Source organism: Crotalus tigris, unplaced genomic scaffold (assembly GCF_016545835.1).
Source record: "Crotalus tigris isolate CLP2741 ecotype Arizona unplaced genomic scaffold, ASM1654583v1 scf7180000020815.588926, whole genome shotgun sequence".
NCBI classification, from domain to species: Eukaryota; Metazoa; Chordata; class Lepidosauria; order Squamata; family Viperidae; genus Crotalus; species Crotalus tigris.
In genome coordinates, this window is record NW_024098197.1 from 14,074 (window position 1) to 33,429 (window position 19,356).

At 44.8% G+C, this 19,356-nt stretch overlaps 1 protein-coding gene across 1 annotated transcript in view; it reads left to right on the forward strand.

Moving 5' to 3' along the window:
* Positions 1–3,436: 3,436 nt before the first annotated feature.
* The window catches only part of GRAMD1B (GRAM domain containing 1B), a 128,190-nt gene continuing 112,270 nt past the window's right edge, over positions 3,437–19,356 (forward strand). The window contains exon 1 of the mRNA XM_039368507.1: positions 3,437–3,521. Within this exon, the coding sequence (XP_039224441.1) occupies positions 3,445–3,521 (77 nt within the window). The 5' untranslated portion in view covers positions 3,437–3,444. The remainder of the gene's footprint in view (positions 3,522–19,356) is intronic.

Sequence of the window (19,356 nt, forward strand, 5' to 3'; positions counted from 1 at the left end):
AGCCTCTGACTCTTGATCATGTGACCACGGGGAGGCGGCAACAGTTGGAAGTGTGAAAAAGGGTCCTCGGTCACTTTTTTCAGTGCCGTCGTAACTTTGAACAGTCACTAAATGAACTGGTGTAAGGCGAGGAGCGCCTGTGTAGACATCAGGCTTTGGAATAGGGTCTGGTTTCCTTCCCATGGTTTTAGTTGGGTTGCTGTTGTCGTTGTCGCTTGGGAGAATCAGTTTCAAGACGGTTGGTCATCTGTACACAAGATCATGTCTGCCATCTTCCGAGAAAGTTCAGCGTCATTCCCAAATAGGAGTCGTAACTTACTGATGATGTATTTAAATATGTTGAACTGAAGTCGAGGGCTGTCTGGGTACAAACTCGGCAAAAGCAGACTGTTTTGGTGGTTTCCAGAGGTAAAACACGAGTTTTGGTGGCAGAAGCAGGGTGTGATCACTTCAGCAATGTGGCCCCATCATTTCTGCCTAGATAGAAATCTGATGCCAAGACAGATTAACAACAGTTTCCACCCCTCCGCCTTCCCATCATGCACCCTCCCTCCCCATCTTTTCAACTAGGTTGATTTTTAGAGCATTGTGTTCACGTCATTAGGTTTTATGCAATATCTTTCAATATTGTAAGCCGCCCAGAGTTACTACGTGATAAGATGGGTGGGTCGTAAATTTTATAAATAAATAAATTAATTAAAATGAGTCTGCAGTGGGTCAAAATATTTTAATCCAAGGGACTTTTTTCCCTCTCTTCCTATCAATGGGGACACAGATTGATCAGCCAGTGGGCAAATGGAGGTTCAATGAGGCACCACAGCTTCTACGAAGGAGTGATAGAATTGTGCAATCAATATTCCATCAGGATTTCTTTCCAGAACAGCTTTGTGTGTATGTGTTGTCTAAGAAACAGACTGAGGGTTTGTGTTTTGACAGGGACTCAGTTTAAAGAAGCCTTGCCAGGACCTCGTGGGTGGCTGTTGTGGTTTATTCATGCATATGCAAATGTAGACACATACTAGAAGTCTGGTTACCAGTACAGCTGGGTGGGGTGGATCAGTTACTGGGAGATATTCACAGCTACTGCAGAACTGAATCTGGAAACAATTCTTTGCTGTGCCCCATAGATAAGATTTGTGGGGAGATGATCCAGATAACTTTAGAGTGGAGATGTATGAATCTTTGGCTGCATTGAACAGTTGTAGGAGACAGGTGATCAAGCAAGATGCTTTAAAGAGTTGCTGCCAAGAATAATCCAAAACTCCTTTTTGGAAATTGGATCTGATGAGAGGCATTAACCTATAGACTTGCAGGGGGTTCCCAACCTTGGCAACTTTGAGACCGGTGGGTTTCAACTCCCAGAATTCCACATGTGGCTGGGAATTCTGGGAATGGAAGTCCAGAAGTCTTAAAGTTGCCAAGGTTGGGAAGCCCTGTTCCAGAGGACCATTAGTTGGTGGTAAAGATTGAAGAGTTTCAATAACTTGTCACTGCCATTTTGTAGTTGTTTGGATGGTTGCAGCCCAGATCTGATAGCCCTAGCTTAGACCTTCTGGTTTTCATTGAAAAAAATGCATCACCTGGTTAAGCATGTCGTATGAACTCAACCAGCGATGGACTCCACATCTCCTTCTAAGTCAGTGGTTCTCAACGTTTGTGTGATGGCGACCCCGTCACACAAACTTGCCGCGCATGCGCGGTGCAGCGCGCATGCATGGCGCCGCCCCCATGCGTGGTGTGCATGCGTGGTGCCACCCCATGTGTGGTGCGCATGCGCGGCGGCGCCCATGCTCAACAGGTATGCGCGGCGGCGCCCCCATGCGTGGCGCCGCCCCATGCGTGGCGCCGCCCCATGTGTGGCGCCGCCCCCATGCGTGATGCCGCCCCCATGCGCGGTGCCGCCCATGCGCGCCGCCGCCCCATGTGCGCCGCCGCCCATGCGCAACAGGTATGCGCGCCGCCGCCCCCATGCGTGGCACCGCCCCATGCGTGGTGCCGCCCCCATGCGTGATGCTGCCCCCATGCGCGCTGCCGCCCCATGTGCGCCGCTGCCCCATGCGCGTCGCCCCCCCATGTGCGGCGCACATGCATGGTGCCCCATGCACGGCATGCATGCACGGTGCCGCCCCCATGCGCGGCACGCATGCATGGTGCCCCCCATGCACGGTGCGCATGTGCGGTGCCACCCCCATGCGTGGTGCGCATGCGCGGTGCGCATGCACGGTGCCGCCCCATGCGCAGCGCGCATGCACGGTGCCGCCCCCATGCACGGCGCGCATGCACGGTGCCGCCCCCTGAGGGGGAAAAATGGCGGATCGCCTTGTTTGGTGACCCCCGAGAAATGGTCGATCGACCCCAAATGGGGTCGCGACCCATAGGTTGAGAACCGCTGTTCTAAGTCATGATTTGCTTCTCCAAACTTTACTTCATCGGGTACAGTAGACTGGGTGCTATTTCACTAAGCCATGGTCCAACACGCAATCTGACACAAGGCATTAACCCGGAACAACCCCCCCCCAAAAAACCCTTATTATTTACTACAAATCAGGCAAAAACCTGATTTGTGAAGGCAGCTTTTATTGCACACTTCTCTACACTCACGTGTCTAAAATTGAAGATGGCAACAGCTGATTGCAGTGCTGCAAAGCATGACAGAGGAGGCAAGCCCACTTAATTGCTTCCCTTTGCAAAAAATAAAATAATAAAATAAAATAAAAATCAATCAATACAATAAAAAAATCCAAGGTTTTGCAAAAATTGCCCCAGGAAACCTGGGCGGTGGGAAAGGATAACCATCACGAGTCCAGATTTAGCAATGAGGATCAATAGAAAACTTTTGGGCACCGTAGCATCTGAAGAAAAGGACTTGCTTTCTGCAAGGCTGTGGCCCCTTTAAGATGAGGAACATCCTGTTAGATGGCTTGGGGGCCTCCCTGCAGCTGTGTCAGCCCCTACTTCCGTACATGCCGCTGGGGGTCTCTACCGTCCCGAGTGCAGCTTGCAGTCTGGGGTGAGGGGGGTTGAAGTCCTTGCAGCAGGAGACCCATTCTCTTTTTTCCCTTGCAAGAAAGCCGCAGTGAGCTGTGAGTTACTGCAGCTTCCAGCCAGATGAGCTGCAGTTTTATTAGCGCTCCCTTCCAGCTCTACAGATTCTGTGGCCAGCTACTTGGCAGATATCAAGTACTTTATGCAAGAAGACTCACGGGGAATGGGCTGGGGAAAGCACCCCAGATTTTACCTAGAACTCCTTTTTTCATGATTTGTTCCTTGCCTTAGTCCACCCACCCAGTTCTCTCTCTCTCTCTTTCTCTCTCTCTCTCTCTCTCTCTCTCTCTCTCTCTCCCCCTCCACCCCCATTTGCCCACAGATAGTCTTATCTCAGTGTCTCCCCTTTGATCAGTCCCCGCCAGCAGCTCCTGCAAGGGGGTGGGTGGGATGAACCCAATGCTCTGCTTTAGAGGCATCCCAGATGAAGACAGTCAAAGAAGATTGCCCGTGCTTGCCGCTGTTCCCTTAACCCCGTAAGTGCCGTGCTTCTTTGCTTCCTGGGCAGATAGGTTGTGCTGGGTGCCAAGGCCCACCCCGCAGGAGAGGTAGGTGAAGATGGAGGCTTTGGGAAGTGCATTTAAAGGGGAGGAGGGTGCAGGGTACACCCTGCCTTTGGGAGCCTTCCAGGGTTTCTTCAGAAGAAATATGTGGTCTCCAGAGAGCCAGAGAGGCCTAGCAGCGTTACAGCCCATCCTTTCTATAGATCGTTGGAGAATTGGTAGGAGTGGAAGCTGAGCATGTGTGGAACGCTGCTGTCCTTTCTAAAAATGGTATTCTGGTAAATTGCCACTATTATTAGCCTACGCTTGATAAATGGTAAATGCTGCGAATTAGGATTTTAATAAGTTAGGGCTGGGGAATGAACTGGCCTTTGGCCATGACATCGACCAAGTTGGGAGTCTCACGATTTGGCAGTTTTCATTTCTTGAAAAAAATGAAAATAAAACTTGACTTGCATGTTGTCAGGGTTCAAACCAGTTAATGCGAGGCTGTTATGATCAAGTCTGAAGCAACTGCAGACTTTGGATCTACTGATGTGTCAGATCTGCTTCTCATTGTTTCGGTGGATGGATGATTCAGCATCCTTGGGGGGTGGGGGTGGGGGTGGGGGCAAACTTCTTGTTGATCTTCAGCTAATGCAAACACAATTAAGGATATGCTCCGTGGCTAAGGACCAAAATCCTCCCCTAAGGTAATTTAAAGTTGTTGTTTTATTGAGAAAAGTGGAATTTTTGCTTTTTTTTCAAAATACCAAAGGCAAATGAGTTGATGGATTTGAGCAGCAGTGTTTTAATTCCTTATTATTTGCTTTGCTGGGATAATTCAAGTTTCATTTACTCTGCAAATACTAAGGCATAGCATGGGTCTGCGTGATTTGGAGTTGGTATTGTGCATTTAAAGTTCCTAAAACTTCTAAAAAAACTGTTTCTCTATGTTGTGTATATTAAGCAATGAGTTCGTAAGTGTAGCTCTACCACACTCAGCGATGATTTTAATTGTGCCGCTAAGGAGCTTTTCGGATTATGACTATAGGAGGCAACAAATATACAATTATGGATTTTTCTTTCGCAGAAATGTCTGAGTTTGTCTGATCTTAGGAAAAAATGCGGTGGCTGCAGGCACAGATCAAGTCCAAAGTAATTTCTAAGGCAGTCTTTCTCAACCTTAGCCATGTTAAAAAGTATAGACTTTACTTCCCAGAATTCTCCAGCCAGACTTTTTTAAAGTTGCCAAGATTGAGAGACCCCCGTTCCAGGGCATCTCAATTCTTGCATTTGAACTGGAACTGAGTGGACCTACAAATTCAGGTAGCGACTTAACTTTGGTTTAGACCAGTGGTTCTCAACCTGTGGGTTGGGACCCCATTTGGGGTCGAACGACCATTTCACAGGGGTCTCCAAACAATGCAGTCCGCCATTTTCCCCCCCTTTTCCTTAGCTGTGCTACTCCCTTTTATTCTATTGGCTTTTGAAAGCCAATAGAATAGACTCTCTTGAATAGAGTCTAATTCTATTGGCTTTCAAAAGCCAATAGGAATTGTCCAGGCTGTCTCTGCCCTGCTGAGCCCACCAAGTCCCATTCTGCAAACAGTGCTGCACCAGTTGAGTAGTCCTCGACTTACGACCGGTTGAGTAATCCTTGACTTACGACCGGTTGGGGGTCGCGGCATTAAAAAGGTTGAGAACCACTGGTTTAGACATTTGAGTCAATCCTAACTGGATTTCTAAACAACTGCCATTAGCAATTACTATCCTGATCTCATATTGGTATAATACGATAACTCTCAGTCGGCTTGTGCATCCGTCTAACGTGGTTAACTCTTTTTTTTTCTTTTTTCTTAATAAAAGGAAGTGGCAAAAATGGCTTTGTTTTGTTTTTTCTCTTTTGGCTTCAGTTGTTTGATGTTTTGGAACATCAATGAATCGTTTAAAACTTGGAAACCTGGGATCACATCATGTATTAGGAAATCTTTCGGAGGCAGGGACGAATGAAAAATCTGAAGGCTTTTTTTTTTTTTTTTTTTACTTTTTCTGTAGTATTTTGTTGACTGAAATCCTACGAAGCTGTTCAGGGTCACTCGTTGAGATGTTCGGCTATAGAAATCAAATAAATATGTAATATAGGTGTAACTGTGTTACGTATAGTCCTCGATTTACGACTGTTCGTTTTGTGACCATTTGAAGCTAAAACAGCACTGAAAAAAAGGCGACTGAGGATCGTTTTTCACACTTGGGACCATTGCAATATCTCCAGTATGGGATCGAAATCTGGGCACTTCGCAAGTAACTCATATTTACGACCGTCGCAGTGTCCCCAGGTCACGTGATCCCCTTTGGCAACTTCTGCCAAGCAAGGTCCATGGGGTAGCAGGATTCACTTAACAACCATGTTACTAACTTCACAACTGCAGGGATTCATTTGTCAAATGTGGCCAGAAAAGTCATAAAATGGGGCAAAACTCACTTAATGACTGACTTGCTCAGCAATGGAATCTTGGGGCTCCATTGCGGTCGTACATCGAGGACTACATGGTGTCAGGGCACCAGTTCTGAGAGCTTCTTTCAATCCGCTCTGCTGGATCAGCTTCCACATAGTGCTGAAGAGATGCATTTTCAAATGATAGTATCTTCTTCTGGTGGCACAGTGGTTAGAAGGCAGCATTGCAGGCAAATTCTGCCCACTGCCAGAAGTTCGATCCTGACCAGCTCATGGCTGATTCAGCCTTCCATCTTTCCGAGGTCGGTAAAATAAGGACCCAGATTGTTCAGGGTGATATGCAGACCTTTGTAAACCACTTAGAGAGGGCTGTAAACTACTATCTCCCTACCTTCCTTCCTTCCTTCCTTCCTTCCTTCCTTCCTTCCTTCCTTCCTTCCTTCCTTCCTTCCTTCCTTCTCCTCCCCCTCCCTCCCTCCCTCCCTCCCTCCCTCCTTCCTTCCTTCCTTCCTTCCTTCCTTCCTACCTTCCTTCCTTCCTACCTTCCTTCCTTCCTTCCCATGGTGGCACAGTGGTTAGGATGCAGTATTGCAGGCTGGCTCTGCTCACTGCCAAGAGTTCGATCCTGACCAGCTCACGGTTGACTCAGCTTTCCATCCTTCTGAAGTTGGTAAAATGAGGATTCAGATTGTTGAGGGCAATATGGGCACCCAGAGAGTGCTGTAAAGTACTTGGGGCAATATATGTCTAAATGCTATTGTTATTGCTGCAAAATAAAAGTAAGGAGAGAAGATTCCTGTTCCTCAAATCCTAACTTGGACCGCCATTTAGCATCACCTAATGGTAAGGCTGTCTCTTCCAAACAGCTCTGGACCACAGACTCATTCTGGAATCTCAGTTAAAAACAGGAGCTCTAATTCGCTTTCATGGGGCCAGTTTGTGTTCAGAACTGATGTGAGTTTAATGGAAAGGGAGAGTTGTCAGACTACCACATTCTGTTTAATAGCTCCACCCAACCAATCCATTGGAGAAAAGCAGAATTTTCCCAAGCTTGACACCCCCCCCACCACATGTAAATATTTCCTGAGTAGGTTTTCCTGGGACATTTAAATCCTCATTTTACAATCTAATGTTATGCAAATGAAGATGGTTTCTTATAATGTAGGCAATGCTGGCATTGAATCTGAAGCACTTCAGCTGTTGTGTTCTCGGTGTAAATAACATCAGATGCATAATTCATTTCCAACTTTTCACATTTCTTTAAGACTTTCTCTATACAATGAAAACTTGGCTTTCCTTTCACTGTTGTTGGTATACAAATAATAAACTGCTCATCTGCAATAAACGCTACTCCTTGGTTTCCCAATCTTTCCATAAAATTAGGCAGTTGATGGCAAACAATGAGCAGATGCTTTATACGGACTAGTGACTGCCAAACAGTTTTCTAACTGACATGTCAGGAGAAAATCAAATCCAGTGTGCTTTTGGATTTTTTTTTTAGTAAATTCCCCCCCCCCACCTGATTAAAGATTTTTTACAGAGGGGAAATGACACCTTGTCACAGAAGTTAAAATTCACAACGAGGGTGTTCTTATGGTAACCTGCCTAACAACCAGCAGTGATCCATTTTACGACCATCACAACTTATAACCCCAATGGGCAGGATACATTACAGTCGTAACTGGAGGATTTCCTGTAAAATACAAGCTTGATTTAGGAGCTTGCTGCTATTAATAGAGTGTAGAATCTTAATTTTGAGGGCTACAGCCGATTCAGGAGGGTGGGGTGTGAATAAAAATCTCATTTATTTAGGCATCATTTATTTAGCTAAATTGTAATTTGCTGGAGCAGGGGCTGGACTAGAAGACCTCCAAGGTTCTATTCTATTCTATTCTATTCTATTCTATTCTATTCTATTCTATTCTATTCTATTCTATTCTATTCTATTCTACGTTTTTTTTTAAAAAAGAACAATCTGTTTTTCCTGTTTAGTCTGCCACTTGTTCTAGAGCTTCTGTCACCCTCAATGTTAGGAATCATCAGTTTGGTGGGATTTAGGTAGAATTAAATATGACTAGAAAAAGCCATCCTTGAAATGCTGGACAGTCTCTTGGGATAAAATATAGGTGCCACTAGAGGGTGCCACTGAGATGATATCATTATATTTTGCAAAACAAATGGGATCAGTGCCAGGAAAAGCAGCCGGTTGCTTCAAACCATGCAACCGTCTTTTGCAGACGGTGTTTGGCCCGTTCTTCAGTGTTTTTAGATCAACATGGATCTAAAGGATGTAAATATTTGGTGTAAATATTTGTATGAGTGAAACTGATCTAAATTTTGGACGAGTCCTATTCCTATTTCATTTTTCAAAAATCTCTTTTTACCTTCTTCCCCCGCCAATGAAAAAGCACGTTTCCTCGTAGTTTTAAATTCTGTATCCACTGTTTTTGGGTCGACCTTAGCCGCAGAGATTCTGTTGGCTTTGTGCGACATTCTACATGTGGTACTGATGGAAAAAAACATTCGTAGCTCAGGATTGAGATGAGGGGGTCTTTGGTGCTCTCTGAACTTGGTACTTTTCTTGCAGACGTTTCATGACCGAGCTAGGTAACATCATCAGTTCTAGAAGGGAAGGGGGTTTGCTCTCTGTTTATATGTAGTAGTTTGCCCTGAGAGTATTGGAGGGAATGCTTTTGGTGGTTCCTGATGAACACTCCCACCAACAGTGACAGGACAAGCCAAGGTATATAAACAGAGAGCAAACCTTACTCCCTTCTAGCTCTGATGATGTTGCCTAGTTGGGTCATGAAATGTCTACAGCAGTGGTTCTCAACCTGTGGGTCGGGACCCCATTTGGGGTCGAACGACCATTTCACGGGGGTCGCCAAACAACGCAGTCCGCCATTTTTTTCCCCTTTTCCTTAGCTGTGCTACTCCCTTTTATTCTATTGGCTTTTGAAAGCCAATAGAATAGACTCTCTTGAATAGAGTCTAATTCTATTGGCTTTCAAAAGCCAATAGGAATTGTCCAGGCTGTCTCTGCCCTGCTGAGCCCGCCAAAAGTCCCATTCTGCAAACGGTGCTGCACCAGTTGAGTAGTCCTCGACTTACGACCGGTTGAGTAGTCCTCGACTTATGGTTGGGGGTCACGGCATTAAAAAGGTTGAGAACCACTGGTCTACAGGAAAACCACCAAGCTCAGAAAGAACCAAGGACCACATTCTCCTCCTCCTCCTCTCCACAAACCCCATTCTCTTCTAGCACTGATGATGTCACCTAGTTGGGTCATGAAATGTCTGCAAGAAAACCACCAAGCTCAGAGAGCGCCAAGGACCCCACATTATACACGTGTGCAACACTCCTCCATGTGGCTCATGGATATGGAATTTATCTATCTTGAGTTCTGTTTTGCTTTTCTGCTTTTTCCTCCATTTCGGTCAACAATCGGTCTTCGGCGGATGAGACCGAGATGCAAAACAGGAGCATCCAAAAAACAGACTTTCTATCAGCGCCTTGATCTATCGCAGAGCAGAGAGATCCCTTCTGTGCTCAGTTCAAATTGCATTTGTGATGAATATTAGCTTTCCTGCTTGCCTTTTCAGAGCCCATTCATATAGTAGTCAAGGAAACCAACGCTGTGTTTGAATAAAATCTCAGTTAACAAAACTGTGAAAAATGAGTGTTCAGTACGGCTTCGTTTTCCTTAGGCAGTTTACATTTTTGTGGGTGCTGTTTGGTCTCTGCTTTCATATAAAGAGCGAAAGCAGAGAATGAATATTGATACGAAATTAAGAACAGATGCTGGGAGATTAATCTTAAGTGACAGATTATCTGAGGCAACAAAGAGGTCGGATTGTATTCAAGTTACTATAGACTGTAACCCCGAGGCCGCCCTTGATGCCGATGATGTAAAAACAGATGTCCTTGTTTTGCCAAGGCTGACAGCCAGGATATTAATTGCTAGTTATTAATTGTGTTGTTATTTGGTTGCAGATGTGAGTAAGAAATGTGAGAGAAAAATAAAACATCCCTGGCTGAGCCTTCTGGTGTTTGCATCCTTAACATTGTGAGAAAGTGCCAAGCGTGCTGTGAAGCGTAAATAATTTTTTTTAAATAATAAGTAAATAAACCTAGTTAGAAAAGGAGACTGTGGTTTATTGGATGGTTCATTTCGGCTTTGCTTGCGCTCGGAAGCTTTGCCTAAAAAATACATTCTCTGTGAACAAGCGTCTTTTATTTTAATTTCTGGTTTTGGCTTTATCCGTCAATATCCTTTTTGAAAAATATAATAATAATAATAATAATAATAATAATAATAATGATGATGATGATGATGATGATGATGATGTTGGAAGGGACCTTGGAGGTCATCTAGTCCAACCCCCCGCTCAAGCAGGAAACCCTATACCATTTCAGACAAATGGCTGTCCAGTCTCTTCTTAAAAACTTCCAGTGTTGAAGCACCCACAACTTCTGGAGGCAGGTTGTTCCACTGGCTAATTGTTCTAACTGTCAGGAAAATGAACATTTTTTTGGGCGAGGAACACATGCCACAGAAGTTTTCTGGGACAAGACTATAGAGTCAATAGGTGTCTTTATAGCAGGAGTATAGTCTCCGGATATTTTTATCTTTATGGTGGTAAAAAACAATGAGAAACAGTTTCACTGTTGTGGTGGTAAAGCAGTGGTAAAAAAAATAACCACCCATTTGGTGGGTTGATTGCTGAAGTACAAAAGGAAATATATCATGGTGATGGCTTCGCTTTTCTTGGGCAGAGAACATCTGAATGGCTACAACATTTGCCACTACATTTAACGTTTTTAAAATTGATTTAAGACATTTGAATAACTGCCTGTCTTATAACCAACTCTGGGTAGCTCCTGACCAAAAACATGTCCTGACTGCAATTGAAAATGAAGTTCTAGAAAGTTCTCCCAATATTAGCGGGATTCAACTGACACGATTCTTTTAAAGAAATTGCGTTCAACCTGCAGATTATCTCCATCCCTTAAACCAATTAGCAAGAACGCTGTGCAGATATAGTTCTTGACTGACAGCCACAAAATTGAGCCCAAAATTTCTGTGGCTAAGGAAGACAATTGTTAAGTGAATTTTGCCCCATTTTACGACATTTCTCGCCACTGCTGTTCAGTGAATCACTGCAGCTGTTAAATTAGTAACGGGGATATTAACTTGGCTTCGCTTGTCACTAGGTCACAAAAGAGGGATCACGTGACCCAGGAAGATCGCAACCATCATAAATATGAACCAGCTCCCAAGTATCTTTATTTTGATCTTGTGAACACAGGGATCTGCAACAGTCGTCAGTTGAAACATAGTCATAAGTCACCTTCCAACGGTCACTAAACTAACTAGGATTACCTGTCCTGATGGTGGTCGAAAATGAAAGTTCAGAAAGATCTCCTATGGTTAGTGGGACACTACTGACATCGTTCTTTTGAAGAAATCGTGTTTCATCCGCAGGTGACAGCTGTCCTTTCAACTTGACTAGCAAGAATGCAGGCTGCAGATCCAGGGCGGCAACAATGGTGTATAGCTACACAAATGTTTCTGAGGTTCTCCCCTTTTTCCTTTTGTCCGAAGGGCAGTTCACATAATGGGCCAGAGGCCTGAGAAAGTTTAAATCCTCACTCAGCCGTGAAGTGCACTCAGCGACCTTGGGAACAAGACCGGCTGACCTGCCTAACGTATCGAGTAGCTTTTGGTTAGCAAATGCGCTAAGAAGCTTTCAGAGCGTCGTGATAAATTGAGTGGCATTGCATTGGTACATGATACGTCTGCGGCACAATGTGTTCTAGGAAGCCGAGGGCAGGGGCGGCGAGCCAGATGACCCTCTAGGTGGGAACATCCGATCGGCAGAAAATGTTGCATTTTTTATTTTTCGTAGGGTCCCCTAGTTTAAAAATGGGAGCAGCCGAGCATTTTTCTTAGAGATGCAGCAAGCTGGTTTTTAAATGGTTTTAAATCTCGACTTGACTGCAAAAGTTATTTCCCAAGTAGCTCCTTGTTGAAGGAAAAACTCCAAGGGGAAAATGATATACATTTGATTTTGGAAATGTTTCTCTGATGGCCCGTCTGCTGAGGTTATGGGCAATCAGGCTCTTAAGAGAAAAAAACAAAACAAAACTAAACTATCCATTCCTTATACTACAGTTTCTAATGCTTATTACAAAATGAGTTTACCACTGGGATGGAAAACTGTTGGTCTTTTTTCCTAAGTCTGTGAGTCCAGGGAATTCAGAATGTGTTGGAAACACGTCTCCTTATTAGCTTTTTCTAAGGTAAGGCAATGGAATCCACCGCTCCTTTATGGATATAATTTTCAGGGCTTAACACATTAAACATTTTTGCGAGGAAAGAGCTGTGCCTGGGGTGAGGGAGCGTAGAATTTGTTCTGGAAAGGCATTAAGGATTGATTCACAACCTTGCACAGTAACTACATCTACTTTTCAAAGTGCATAGTTTATTCCAGAGGTGTGAAAATTCTGAAACTCTTAACAACTGTGAAGGGAGAGGCAGAAATTCAAAAGCACAACTTTCTCTACCAGGTGAGGGAAGGTCAATTAAAAAGGGAATTTTAAAAGAAAAGAGACCAAGAGTTCTTCTCCAACTTAGTTATGATTCACATAAGTCACAACGGGAAGTCCTTGACCTACAATCGTTTACTTAGTGACTGAAATTAGAACGGCGCCGAAAAAAGTGACTGATGGCTGTTTCCCCACACATACAACTTTTGCACCCTCCCCAAGATCACGTGATCCAAATTCAGTGGCTCGGAAACTGACATGTACTTAACGACGGTTGCAGTGTCCCGGAAGTCACGTGACGGATCCCCTTTGGCGACTTTCTGACAAGGAAGGCCAATGGGGAGGCCAGGTCCACTTAACAACCGTGGTACCACCTTCGCTGTAGCAATTCAGTTAACCACTGCAGCAAGAAAGGTCGTAAAATGGGGCAAAACCCATTTAACAACTGTCTCACTTAGCAACAGAAATTCTGGGCTGAATTGTGTCACAGGTCTAGGACAGGGCTTTTCAACCGTTTCACCCATTGTATCACTCTTAGGATATGGCAATATCCGAGTACCACCAGTCGCCTAGCAAGGTGTCAAAAACTTGATGAACAAAAAAAAAAAAAAAGGAAAAAAGTAATAAAGTACAGGTAGTCCTCGACTTACAACAGTTCGCTTAGTGACTGTTCGAAGTTACAATGACACTGAAAAAAGTGCCCCCCAAGCCACAGCCGAGCAAGACACCTGCCTGCCCACCCGGTGGCGCTCTTCCTCCTGTCCAAGGTTTTCATTGTTGTGAGCATTTCTGTTGAGGATTGGCAGCGGGGATGTGTTGGGGGTGTGTTTGGTTTTTATTCCCCCCCCGTCTGCTGGGTGGTTGCAGCAGGTTTTGGTCACTTCACATGACCCTGGGACACTGTGACTGTCATAAATATGAATCAGTTGCCAAGCATCTGAATGTAAATCACTAGACCCCGGAGAACCTGCAATATTCCAGCTGATCGATGCTTCTTCTGGGCTCAGCAGAAGCGCCAGGAGCAGAGCTGCTTTCCAGCTGATTGGTGCTTCTTCTATGCTCAGCAGAAGCCCCAGGATCAGCACCGAGCTCCAGCTGGAGCCTGGTGCTGATCCTGGCGCTTCTACTGAGCCCTGACAGTCCCGAAGAAGCTCCGATCAGCTGCAAAGCGGCACTGATCCTGGTGCTTCCGCTGAGTCCTGACAGCCCTGCAGCTCCAGCCATCTCTCGCTCAGGCTTGTGTGATGCTGCCACTGGTTCAGCTCATTCCCCTCCCTCGCTACCACTTTTCTATAATGGTTGTGTACCACCTGCCAGGTGCCAATGTACCACAAGGTGGTACCCATACCACTGGTTGAAAAGCCCTGGTCTAGGACTACCTATATAGGAATAATGTAACCAAAGATACTATTTGGTGTATCAATGAAAACTCAAAGTATGGCAGAATATCTGTGGAGATTTTCAGTCCTCCAGGCTATGGTTGTCCCAAAGGTGTTTTTTCAAGAGGCAACTGGACTTTCTTAGTTTTTCTTTGAAGACGTTGTGCTTCTCATCCAAGAGTGGAAGACGCTGAAGCTGAAGAAGCTTCTGGGATGAAAAGCGAAACGTCTTCAGAGAAAAACAAGAAAGTCCAATTGCCTCTTGAAAAAGCACCTTTGGGACCAAGCACTGCAGAGGAAAAAACTGTGGCTTACTGTGTTGGACAGAAGCACTCTTGACACAGTACATTTTGAATTCTGCAAGCATCTTTCCATTCATTCCTTTTATGTATCTCCTCCCAAATAAGCCTCACTGAATTCATTGAGAGTTGTGGGGCTTAATTATGTGTATACTGGATTACGACTTTTGTTTATTCATTTATTAAACTTTTATCCTGCTGTTATTGTTTGGGGGGGGCAAGTGTTATTCACTTTTGATATGCGAGGGTTGTCTTGGGTAGGTATTTTCACAGAATAGGAGGAAAATGCTGTCAAAAGATATTTTGTACAGTTGCATCTCCTGTGATTAATGATGTATGTAAACTTTATTTGCAAGTATGGGAGATAGATGAGGCTTCTGCGTTCCCCAAATAGTTGGAAAATACTAATTGGTTTTAAAAAAAAAAACCTCTGGGAAACAATTACTGGAATTGCCATATACCCTTTATTATAAATATTGTAAACGATGCTGTCTGGGTGGATACATCAATTCTGATTTATTACAGAGTCTGGAACAATACTCAGTTGGGCTTCAGAGTGGATATATGTGCCTCTCTTTGGTCTGTTTACTCTTCCCCAAAGAACATCTCTGCAAACAAGTCTTGAAACTGCATTTCAACTCCTTTCTTTGCTAATTATGCTTGTGAGAATGTCTGATTAAAGTTGATATGAAAGGGAAAGGAAAAGGAGGGCAATTATAACATGAATAAACAAAAAGTCTGCTTGGCAGAGATTTTATGGGGTGCACTTATTCCAACTCGCAATTCACCCCTCATTTCTTTGTTTGGAAACATAGACCGATATATGGATAGGCATCTATAGGCTCAGATTGTACATCTTGTGAAGTCATGGTTTCGTCAACCGTGGTTGACATATTGCTGAAACCCCCCCCCCAATAAACAAATCACATTATGGCGTGGCAACCTACCGTCTCCCTCTTTCTGTCTCTCCATCTCGAATCGTCTCTTTTTAAAGCAGGATAGTTTTATTTGTAGGCCTTGAGTGGGTTTCTGACTCCTGCTGTCATTTGCAGAAATGCTCAGTTGTAGAATCAGTGTCTGTGGGCTGTATGGTGCTTCCTGGAAATTTGCATAAATAGGTCGAAAAAGCTCAAAAAACCTCAGAGGGTTTTCGTTTGGGTCCTGATCTGTCTCTCTTAACAAAACAGAATTGACGTTCTCACGGTTTCCTCCAAGCTAACCTCAAAGCGAATTGCTCTACAGCAGTGGTTCTCAACCTGTGGGTCGGGACCCCATTTGGGGTCGAACGACCATTTCACGGGGGTCGCCAAACAACCCCTTTTCCTTAGCTGTGCTACTCCCTTTTATTCTACTGGCTTTTGAAATCCAATAGAATAGACTCTCTTGAATAGAGTCTAATTCTATTGGCTTTCAAAAGCCAATAGGAATTGTCCAGGCTGTCTCTGCCCTGCTGAGCCCGCCAAAAGTCCCATTCTGCAAACGGTGCTGCACCAGTTGAGTAGTCCTCGACTTACGACCGGTTGAATAGTCTTTGACTTATGACCAGTTGGGGGTCGCGGCATAAAAAGGTTGAGAACCACTGCTCTACAGAAATTCAGAAGCATTAATTTAGTGCAGGGATGGGCAACCTTGGCTCTTTTATGACTCGTGGACTTTAACTCCCAGAATTCCTGAGCCAGCATGGCTCAGCTTGGAAACCTCTCCCTTTCCCCTCAGCATGGCTGGCTCAGGAATTCTGGGAGTTGACGTCCGTGAGTCATAAAAGAGCCAAGGTTGCCTACCCTGGTTTAGTGGCTGTTCAAAGTCACAATGGCACTAAAAAAAGTGACTTATGGCCTGTTTTCACACTTATAACCATTGCAGCATCCCCTGGGTTACGGGATCCAAATTCGGCTGTTTGGCAACTGGCTCACATTTATGACAGTTGCGGCGTCCTAGAGTCGTGTGATCCCATTTTTCCGAACTTCTGACAAACAAAGGGAACAAGGAAGACAGGTTCACTTAACAATCGTGTTATTAACTTAAGAACTGCAGTGATTCATTTAACAACTGTGGCAAGAAAAGTCGTCAAACGGGGCAAAATTCACTTAACCACCGTCTCAGGAACAGAAACATTAGGCTGAATTGTATTCATCAGTCGAGGAGCTACCTGTACAGAGAGGCAGGGGGTGGTGGTTTCAAAGAAGCTTACTTAGAAAGGTGCCTTTGGAGCAGTGTTTCTCAACCTTGACCATTTTAAGGCATGTGGACTTCAACTCCCAGAATTCCACAGCCAGCATTGCTGGCTGTGGAATTCTGGGAGTTGAAGTCCACATGCCTTAAAATGGTCAAGGTTGAGAAACACTGCTTTGGAGCATCGTTGTCTTTCAGTCAAGATCTACAGGTAACCCTTGATTTACAACCATTCGTTTAGTCACCACGTGAAGTTACACCGCCACAAAAAAAGGTGACTTACAACCAGGTCCTTGGACTTAACAACCATTGCAGCATTTCCCCCAGAGCCCCGTGATCAAAATCCGGGCACTTAGGAACTGGCAGGTATTTATGCCAGTTGCAACGTCCCAGGATCTTGAGATCACTATTTGTGATCTTGTCTGCCGGCTTCTGACCAGTAAAGGCAAAAGGGGGGAAAAAACAGATTCAGTCAAAAGCCACAGCAATTAAAAAAAAACAAACTAGAATCGGGTGTGACTCACTTAATAACAATGGAAATCCTGTCCCCGATTGTCATCATAAATCGAGGATTGGATCCTATGGGGCTGCTACAGCTGCCAGGAGACAGCAAGGGAGAATTGTGGTGTTCCAGAGGGCCTGACCTATTTTGCTTGGAAGCTACGGATGTTTTTTTCACTGCTGTGACTTCCCCTGTCCCAGCAGCAGCCTCCAGAGACTGTTTCAGCAAGAGAAGAAAGCCCTCCGGAGTCATTTCTTGAAGTCTCTTTACTCTGTTTTGGGAGGCAGGATCAATGCAAGCTTCCGGAGTCCCGGAAGTTGAGGACGTGTCAATCTATTCCTGATAAGCTTCTGTTTAGGGCACCTGTCCAAATTCCTTCTGGTCTGGATTGCTTGCTAAAATCCTGTCCCGCTTCTATCTGTTTCCAAAAGCAAACAGAGCTTAAAATGGAAAACAGAAGGCCACTTGTCCCAAACTTAACGGCCTGTACAGGCAGTCCTTGATTTACGACCACATCTGAACCCCAAAAATTCTGTCGCTAAGTGAGAGAGTCGTTAAATGAGTTTTGCCTCGTTTTATGACCTTTCTGGCCACAGTTGTTAGAAGTGAATCACTGCAGTTGTTAAGTTAGTAACAGGGCTGTTAAGTGAATCTGGCTTCCCCATTAACTTTCCTTTGTCAGGAGGTCACAAAAGGGGAACATGTGACCCTGGGATGCTGCAACCGTCGTAAATATGAATCCATTGCCAAGAGTCTGAATTTTTGATTCCGTGACCGTGGGGAACGTTGCAATGGTCGTAAGTGTGAAAAACGGTCATAAGTCCTTTTTTCAGTACCGTTGTAACTTTGAGTCACAAATGTGGCAAGAAAAGTCATAAAATGGGACAAAACTCACTTAAGAAATTTCTCACAATTGACTCAATTGTGCTTGCAAGCTGTAAATTGTAAATCTGAAATGAAGTCCTGTAAAACAGGAATAAATAGCATATAGGTTGTCCTTGACTTACAACCGATTTGTTTAGCGACCGTTCCAAGTTACCAAGGCATTGAAAAAAGGATGACTTTCAAACAGTCCTTGCTCTTATGACCGCTGCAGAGTCCCCGTGGTCACGGGGGCAAAATTTGGGCTCTTTGTAATTGACTTGCATTTACGACAGTTGCAGCATCCCGGACTTGTGTGATTGCTGTTTGTGACTTTCCCAGCCCTCTTCCAACAAACAAAGTCAATGGAGGAAGCGGGATTCATTTAACGACTGCATGGTTCACTTAACCCCTGCAGCTTCGGTCAACCACTGTGGCAGGAAAGGTGGTAAACATGGGTGCAATTGTGTTGACAGCTTTGCTTATCGACAGAAAGTCTGGTCCCATTCTAGTCATAAGAGGAGGACTAGCTATAATTGGGTTGGTAATGAATATATTTCTTCTCCGTAAATAGTGGCGTTTCTCCTTGTCTCCACCGAAAACACGTCTCCAATCAGGATAAATAGTCCAAGAATGCTCACTGCATCCTCTGATGAGCTTCTGTTGATTGCCTGATGAGTCTTGTCCATCCAAGACTCTCGTCTCTTTGAAGGGCCGTAAGCTGAGCAGAGCTACAGCCTTTGAGTTGTAATGAGGGAAGTGCATCTGGGTCCTGGGTCAAGAGTGTGGGGAGATGGTCGACACAGTCGCCTGTCTTCTTCTCACTCCCACCAAAACATGTCTTAACCAGAACAAGAGAACCTTCCTCCTCTTGAATCAATCCTTACCATATATTCGTGAGGTCTTCTCCAGCTGTTCCATCCCATGGACAGAGATATGACTCAAGTGCCTGAAAAATATGTCACTTTGGAAGCAGTTCTTTCACCCTGAAATTTCTACCTCATCCCCCACCAACCCTGGCCCAGCATTTAGAAAACTCCACAAGGACTGAGCCATGTCTCTGAGAGTCATTGAAACGCAAATTGTTGACTGCCTGTTCTCTGACAACTTTGCTTCTCACGGTTGGTCAGAAACAGGCTGACTTTGAAAGGGCGTGGGGGAGTCCTCTGCTCCACTTTTGGTTTATCCCAACTTCAGTTCTTGGAGCCCTTCACTCAAGGACTCGGGTGATCCTTGATCCTCTAGTCCAAAGTGGTGGCAAGGATAAATCTAGACATAGTTCCATTTATTTATTTTTTTAATTTGCTTTGACTCCTTCCTCCTTTGACCCACCCTCTGTGGCTTTCAAGGAGAAAAAGAGAAGAAAAGAACTCAAATGTCACCCAGATAAGACTCAGGGTCATCTTGTGGCCTTCTTTCTACTTCGTGAGGCAGCTAGCCAGCAAGGGGTTGAGATGGACAGGGAATCCAGCCAATCATTTAGTCTGGAAGGCTTGGTTCCAGAAACCCCCTCCAACCTCCACCACGGCTGATTGGCACAGCCGCAGCACGCTCGGTAACCGAGAGTTTGTCACTTGGACTTCAGAGTGTGGCTACATTAGCAGCAGCT